The sequence below is a fragment of the Elephantulus edwardii genome, unplaced genomic scaffold (assembly GCF_000299155.1).
Source record: "Elephantulus edwardii isolate Elephantulus edwardi_28Jun2011 unplaced genomic scaffold, EleEdw1.0 scaffold00088, whole genome shotgun sequence".
Lineage (NCBI taxonomy): Eukaryota > Metazoa > Chordata > Mammalia > Macroscelidea > Macroscelididae > Elephantulus > Elephantulus edwardii.
The window spans coordinates 11,734,597-11,743,274 of record NW_006399838.1 but is presented as its reverse complement, the minus strand read 5'-3'; the positions used below and the strand labels follow the sequence as shown (position 1 = coordinate 11,743,274).

Here is an 8,678-nt window from a genome sequence, read left to right as displayed (position 1 = left end):
ATGAGGTGGATTGATTCAGTGACTGGGGTAATCGGGATGGGAGTGTCAGAGACAGTGCGGTTGGCGCAGGATAGAGCAGGGTTTAGGGCTATTGTACCATAGGGTCGCTATAAGTCGCAAGCGACTCGACGGCACATAACAACAATAATAATGAGAAATGTAAAAAACTCACTGAAGCTGATGTTGACTAGTTGCAACCCTATAAATATAGAACACTTTCAATCTCAGTGCAGTAAAACACCATCTATGAAATCTGCAATGATTTAATTTATAATGACATTCATTCTTGTTAGAAGCCTCTGTACAAACTACCCAATCTTGCAATCTCTAGTAGATGTCCTCAATTTTTCCCCCTGCAATTCAAAGGAGCCTTAAAGTTAAAATTTTAAAAAGGTATTATTCTAGCATATAATAATATACTCCAATTAAAAAAAATCCTTTATATTTTTAATATATTGACATTCAAGGCAAGAATAGAGGCTCCAATTTTTTTTTATTTATTTTCTTTTTTTTTAGGAAAGCACTCCTTTATTGTTATTATGATCATGTCTGCTAACATTAAGTAGAAGTTTATTCTTATTTTGTTTTGGAAATGTGCTATCTCTAGAGACTTAAGTCTCTAGATACTTAGATAAGTCTCTAGAACCCTGGTGGTTAACCAAAAGGTTGGTAGTTTGAATCTACTAGGTGATACGGTTTCACCTCACATACTTTGGGCATGTTGCTAGGAGGGACTATGCCTCATAGAGGGACATGATGCTCGGAAAGGTGGAGTGTTGGCAAAAGGAAGAGGCTTGACCAGGTGATTTGACATGGTGACTGCCTCAATGGGTTCTAATGTGTCAGGAAGTGTGAGAATGGCGCAGGATAGGATGGACTTCAGAAAAGTTGTTCATAGGGTCACTATGAGTGGTACTCAACTCACTGACACCTAACAATAAATAACAACAAAAGGGACTGCATGGGAGAAAGATGAAACCATTTTCTAGGTACAGAAAACAGTCATGGAAATCTGAAGTGTTTACAGGTTTGCAACTAGTCAGCATTGAGTCAGCTTTAGTGATTTTTATTTTTTATTAGTATACTACTTTATTTACAAAATTCAAATACATTGTTTTCCAGGACAGATTCTTCCAATTTCCCTTACTCCCCACCCATCAAATTGTATAACCCCATGATTAACGCCCCTCGCCCTGCACTTCCTCATGCCTCTGCTTCCCCCCACCCCCCATCCTTATCCTCATTGTACAACGATGGTTTTATACAATACTTGTCCTTGTGGGACTGAGTTAGTTCACTCAACATAAATGCAGTGATTTTTTTTAAGCTCTGTTAAGTGTGTCTGTGTAAAGAGAGAGAGAAATTTTTATAAACACTTCACAAACTCATCACACAATTTTATACAGATCCTATTAATAATCTCGTGTTTCATATGTATAACCTGATGCAAAGCGAGATTATGAAAGTACTTCAGGTCTTAAGCTGATAAACCTACTTGCCCACAGAGCCTGGGCTCTCAGCCAGCAGGACCCCTGCTCAGTCCAAATTCTTTAGGAAGGTGCATCAGCAATGTTCCCTGCTCCAGCTCCCCCAGCCCCTCCAGCGCCTTCCAGCAATCTGAATCAAAGGAGAAGCAGGGACAGCTTGACTTAATGTGCTTATTTTATCTCTTTTCTTTGCCCAGTTCCTTTGCACGGCTGTCTCCAATACAGTAAACTTAGGCAAAAGAAGTTAATGTATCCCAGAGCTAACAGAAAACAAATCTGGAGGGCTGCTACTCACATAAATGCAGTTTTTCCAGGAAAGTAAACACATTTCCATCTGTATGAGACTCTTCAGTATGTGACTGTGTGTGTGTGCCCGCGACAAATGTTTCCTTATTGCAGCGTGACTAGTGGAATGCTGGTGGAATTTTTCTGCCTGTTGATGTTAAACAGGCTAAAAATGTCATGAGTAGATTTAGTGAATTTTCTAGAAGGGCATCTGATTTCACGACAGCATCTATCCACCTGTCAGGTGACTCTTTCTGAAAGCTGTGCACTGGTCCTCAGTCAATGTTTCTGAACAATCATTCACGGGTCAAAGGGGCATAAGCAGTATTCTGCTGCTGGGACATCCAAAAAGCCTTTAGCGTTTCGAGGCTTTGTAGTGTACGCTTACTTTCATATATGATAAATGTTGCGTACACATTCAAACACTTCTGGGTTTTTGTTGTTGTTATGTGCCATCTGACTCACAGCAACCCTATGCACAACAGACCTAAACCCTGCTCTATAATCTGTGCCAACCTCGCTGTCTCTGACACACTCACTCCCACCACTCCACTCACAAAATCGATCCATCTCATCGAAGGTCTTCTTTTCCTGCGCCGCCCCTCCACTCTCCCAAACAGGATGTCCCTCTCCAAGAACCAGTCCCTCCTTGCAACATGCCCCAAGTATCTCAGATGAAGCTTCAGAATCCTTGCCTCCAAGGAGCAGCCTGTCTTCACCCTCTCCAAGGCAAAGAAAGTCAGTGGCACAGGGAAAAGAAATTGAAGCATACTAAAACAATAAGTGATTCTGGAAATAGAAAACTAGAAATGAAAAAAAAAAAAGAAGCATCTGCTACTTTGTCAACCATTACGTTTCATTTGGATATAATGAAATGTATCAATTTTTTTTAATAAACTAATTTTCAGATGATATTTGTTGTTGTTATGTGGCATCAGCTGGGAATTCATAGCTGACCTCTGGCAAGTGTTCTCAGGTTGCAAATCACACAGAAGACTGGCCACCTTTCTCCCAAGATATGATATGAACTAGTCACCTTTGGATTGACAGTGAAACTCCTTATTCACTAAGCCACCAGTATTCCCTACATACATATATTTATGTACACACACACGCACACACACACGGTCATCCTCTGGAGTCCCTAAGTGCACAGATCATAATTATTTGTCTATTATCCGAAGGACGATTGGCCAAATTCACCAAGCAGCACTGCAGAGGGAGTAATCGGTGATCTACTTCATTAAGATGGTGTTTGTTGTGTGCCACAGAGTCAGTTACAATAATGAAGCCATGTGACAATGACAGGGTGGAACTTCTCCGCAGTCCCTAAGTTGCAACAATACCTATCACGGCCACTTGCAGGGTGTGTTTCTCCCACAACTTCAAGGCCTTGAGACCCCAACCTTTCATTAGGAGCCAAGCATTTAACTCTTAGACCACAGAGTGCTTTTCTGTAAAGTTACAGCCATTGACTCCTTTGCAGTGCCTTTCTTCCCTGCCACACATGCGTCAACTTGAGTTGGAATGGACTTGAAGATATTTTGAGGTTTTTTAAACTAATCAACAGATGGGGGGAAAAAAACACCAAACACCCAGAAGTGCTAGGGAAGAAAGGCCTGGTTAAAAGATCACAGCTGTTTCATAATGAAAATAATTTGAGGTACAATGGATTATGATACAATTAGGTGATAGGTATCTATATCTATATATCTCTATCTCTATCTCTATTTATAAACCAAGCTACTCCTTGGAGGCAAGGATTCTGGGGCTTCGTCTGACATACTTTGGACACGTTGCAAGGAGGGATGGGTCCTTGGAGAGAGACATCATGCTTGGGAGGGTGGAGGGACAGCGCAGGAGGGGAAGACCCTCTATGAGATGGATTGATTCAGTGACTGGGGTATTAGGGAAGGGTGTGTCAGAGGCAGTGCGGTTGGCGCAGGATAAAGCAGGGTTTAGGGCTGTTGTGCATAGGATCGCTATGAGTCGAAAATGACTCGACGGCACATAACAACAACAACAAACAACATACCTATTTCTAGCTTGCCTCCGGAAACCCTATGAACCTGGAGAAAGGATGAAAGTCATGCAAATGTTGAGGACTTTTGTTCATAGGATCGCTATGAGTCACCTACGATTCACCAGCACTTAACAACAACAATCTCTCTCACTCTCCCCCTCCCTCTACCTCTACCATCACCATCTCTACCATCACCATCTCTACCATCTCTATTTCTATCTCTATCTCTTTCTCATCTATTTATCTCAAAAAGACTCTAGTGACTCTAGTAGTAGACCATTTGTGGTGAAGCCTGTATATTCAGATCCATGCAGGCAGCATACCTAGGTCCCTACCGGGCAGCAGCAAGTACAAGAACTGGGTATAACTTTACTTTTTTTATTGTGGTTTGAGTATAAGTTTACAGAGCATTTTGTGTGAGTTCCTCCCCAATTATTCATCCACATTCTGTTTCACACCACCAATTCCAATACACACAATAAGTCATTCCACATTGTCCTTTCCTTCACCTATCCAAATATAAGTGTTCACTGTCTGTCAGTGAATTTTCTACTCTGCTATTTCTCTCTTCTGGTAACCAGACTAGACTGACACTGCACCACCTGCCTTTTTCAGTTTGTATGCCCACAGATACCCACCATTCTACCACAGTTTCTTTCATGAACTTTAGTGAGGTGGAGGTAAGGGGGTGATTGTCTGAAAATTTAACTCAATGAAACAAAACGTAAGTGGGAAAACTATAATAAATAACTAAGTTCATCATATTAAAGGTCAGAATAGAAAAGAGAAATTCTCACAAAATGTAGAGAAGAAGAAATATAACCCACTAAATACATATAACTAAAATACCAATAAACCTTAAAGACAAAAGTGAGACATTTGCAAGAACATCATACTCAAACCACCTAGAGAACAATAAAAATAAAGGGCTTAACCTTGGCCAGTTATAATAAACACGTTAGTACTAAGCATTAGTTCATTGTATGCTCACTAACAAAGAAAATAAACGGAAACCTTAGCAAAATAAGACTAATTAGAACCAATGTAAGAAATACTATATAAAATTATGTGATTAAAAATAATAATAAAACAAATAAATCCTTCTTTTATTTTAGAAATTTTATTACTATTTTCAGAAATCAAAATATAATTAAAAATGGCAAAATCCCTTCCTAGTTTTTTAGCTTTCCCCCTTCTCTTTTGAAAGTAATATTAAAAAAAATCTTATTGAACTATAAGAATTGACAATATTTTACTGCTTCTTATTTAAAACAAGAGCAGTTTTATAGAATTTAACTTGGCAAATTTGTAGTGAAAAATATATTTATCTGACTTGCTTTTTTAGTTTCATTTCATTTTTCTTTTGTTGAATTGGATAAATGTCTACTTAGTAATTTTATTAAAGTATTTTAGAGCATATATTTCTTTTCATAAATAATTATCCTTTTTTCTTCCTTATAGTGATATATTTCAAATGTGTGCACTTATCATATAAACAGAGAAGCATTTTAAATGTTACTCATCAAAAGTTAATAACTTATTTTCAGAGTAGTAAAATTTATTTTAACTTATCCCAGTTATATTCTCCAAAACTGTGCAAAATGGATTTCTGATGAAAATAAGAGGATTATTTCCCCTGATGTTTTTGTTATAAAACCAGCCCTTTGTATGGCCAAGGATAAGATTACTATTTGTTAGCTCAAGTATACTTAAATCTGTTAAATAGAATGCATAAGTATAAATTTTTCCTCAAACAGTGGTTTGTTACCCAAAAAACAATTACATCATCTGATTATTTGTCATGCAAAACCTTAGACCCTGGCAACAAGTTTTCAAAAAGCTGCAGAGATTAAGCCCCTCACTGGGTTTGTGGAAAGAAAACTGTCATTATTATTGTTGTTGTGCTGTATACATGAACTTTTCCCCCACAAATTAACTGTATATCATGTAGACTGGAGACCATCATATGACATTTTCATATGATGTTTACTCATCGTATGACACTTTCAGAATACCATCTAAGCAAAACCCCTTAAAAGTTGATGGGTAAAGGAGGAAAGAGAAAGGGGGCCCTTTAGAGTATTCATTTCTCTTCCTTGGAATGAGAGACAAGATAGAGAGTTGGCATTGTCTACATTTGGAAGCGCTATGAGTTGGAATCGACCAGAGAGAGGGCAACACAAATTGTCCTGCTTTCCATTTTATACTGTTTTAAAAGACAGCATTACCTGCACGCCTTCTCAGTTGACTTAACTCTTTCTGCAAATTCTCCAGGGTCTGTTGATCAGCCATGTTGTCTAGGAAGGGCCCGTTAGGGTCAGGAACATCAATATGTTCAATTTCTGCAATTTCCAAAGCAGCTCTGGACACGGATGGAGCAGCTGCACTTCTCGGCAGCAGACAGGAAGAAGAAGAGAGGACGCTGGAGCTGGTCGTTCTCAAGCGGGAAAGCGGCAGGTTTACTGTGGAGGGTCTCTGGGATGCTTGGCCTGGAATTCAAAGTGCAAAACTGAAACAATGGATATTCAGAAGAACAAAGACTTTGACAAAAGTCCACAGTGTTCTATCTTCAGAGCACTTTCACGGGAGAGTTCGCATCCTCCAGTGTGGTCGAGTTTATCATGACTCCTATCCCACTATGAACAACAGTCTCACCCTCCAATGCACCATCTTCACAATCTCTGACAGCCTTCAGCCAAACTGCCACAGTCACAGTGTCAACCGAGCTCCCTGACAGAGGGCTTTCTTCTCTTTCATTCATCTCTTCTCCCCAGCATGATATCTTTTTTTCTGGTACCTTTTTGACAATGTGCCCAAATTACATGAGATAAAAATCTCAATCGTCCCTGCCTACAAGAAGTACACTGGTTGCACACTATAATCCTACTTTGACGTGATTACTCTGCTCCACAAGGTCAGTCACCACTTGATAGATGTCAAAGTTTCATTTAGTTGATTTTCCAAGCATGTGGGTTTCTTCCATTAAAAAGCAGGAAGCAAACACACAAGATTTCTAGTCATAGTGACCCGATAGGGCAGAGTACAGCTGTCCCCTCAGGTTTCTAAGACCACAATTCTTGCCTCATTTTTCTCCTGTGGAGTCACTGGTGGATTTCAACCATTGGCGTCTAAACGCTTTACTCATTGCACCAAGAGAGCTCCTACTCTTTTTCCTAGCAGGGAAATAAACAAAAATCTCTAAATATTGTATCAACAAAACATAAATTATTTCTAATTTACTGTTGCTCACAAAAGCTTTCCTAACAATGATCAAGAGAATTTTTACACCAAAGGTAAATTTGGGGTATACTGAATCACTATTATTATTTACATATGTTGTTGTTATGTGCCATCAAGTCGTTTATGACTCATAGCGACCCTAAACCCTACAACAGCCCTAAACCCTGCTCTATCCTATGTCAAACTTATTGTTTCTGACACATCTACTTCAATCACCCCTCTCACTGACTCAATCCAACTCATCGAGGAGTTCCTTCTCTTGAGATTTTCCTCCACCCTCCCAAGCATGATGTCCTTCTCCAAGGACTGGTCCCTCCTTGCATTATGTCCAAAGTATGTCAGACAAAGCTTCAGAATTCTTGATTCCGGGGAGCAGCTTGGTTTCACCCTCTCTAGGATGAACCTGTTTGCTCTCCTAGCAGTCCATCAATACTCTTCTCCTGGAATATAACCCATGAAGAATGGAGGGGGTCATTACAAAGACAGCAGAGGAAGACAAGATCAATATTGATGGCAGAAGAGTCTCTGAATATTGTACTAGAGTGCCAAAAAGCCAAAGCAAAGCAGAGGGGGGAGAAATAAAGACATTAAGGAGCTGGATAGATTCCAAAGGGCAGCTCGGGAAAACAAAGTATTATAATGAAATAAGCAAAGAGCTGGAGTCAGAGAAACAGAGGAGCGGAACTTGCTCAGCATTTCTTAGACTCTAGGAATTGAGGAACAAATTTAAGCCTCGAATTGCAATAGTTATGGATGTTTGGGGCAGAATATGACATGATCCAGGAAGCATTAAAAGAAGATGGAAAGAGAATACAAAGTCCTTGTACAAAAAAGAATTGGCAGACACAGAAGAATTTCATGAAATAACGTGTGAGCAAGAGCCTGTGGTGATGAAGGAAGACGTTCAAGCTGCTCTGAAAGAACTGACAAAAAGCAAGACCCCAGGAATAGAGGGCACACCAATTGATATATTTCAACAAAGAACCATTGCCCTGCATGTGCTCATCAAGTTGTGCCAAGAAATCTGGAGGACAACCACCTGGCCAACTGACTGGAGGAGATCCATATTTGTTCCCTTCAAAAGAAATGTGACCCAAGAAAATGTGGAAATTATTGAACAATATCATTAATATCACATGCAAGCAAGATTCTGCTGAAAATTTTTCAAAAACAACTGGAACAACAAATCAACAGGGAACTGCCAGAAGTGCAGGCTGGGTTTAGAAGAAGCCATAGTCCTAGGGGTATTATAGCTAATGTTAGATGGATCTTGGTTGAAAGCAGAGAGTACCAGAGGAATGTCTGTCTATCTGTGTTTGACTAGGAAAAGGCATTTGACTGTGTGGATCAGAACAAATTGTGGAAAACTTTGAAAATAATGGGAATCCCAGAACACTTAAGCATGCTCATGCAAAATCTGTACTTGGACCAGGAGGCAGTTGTCAGAGCAGAGCAAGGAAACACTGCATGGTTAACAATTAGGAAAGGTTTGTAGAATGAGGCTGGCATTGGGGTGGGGGTAAGACTGAGAAAAACTGGATGGAATATGTTTACGGCATTGAAGTCTATGGGGGAGAGAATAGTCTAAAAGTATTATATTTTAGGGCATTATTTTTATCGTAGGAGTATGCAATGAGGGTTGC

The 8,678-nt window shown here is 39.6% G+C and overlaps 1 protein-coding gene across 1 annotated transcript in view; it reads right to left on the bottom strand.

The window, feature by feature from the left end:
* Positions 1-8,678, bottom strand: part of ZBBX (zinc finger, B-box domain containing) — a 166,059-nt gene that overhangs the window by 7,110 nt on the left and 150,271 nt on the right. The window contains exon 17 of the mRNA XM_006890391.1: positions 6,024-6,284. Coding sequence (XP_006890453.1) covers positions 6,024-6,284 — 261 coding nt within the window. The remainder of the gene's footprint in view (positions 1-6,023; positions 6,285-8,678) is intronic.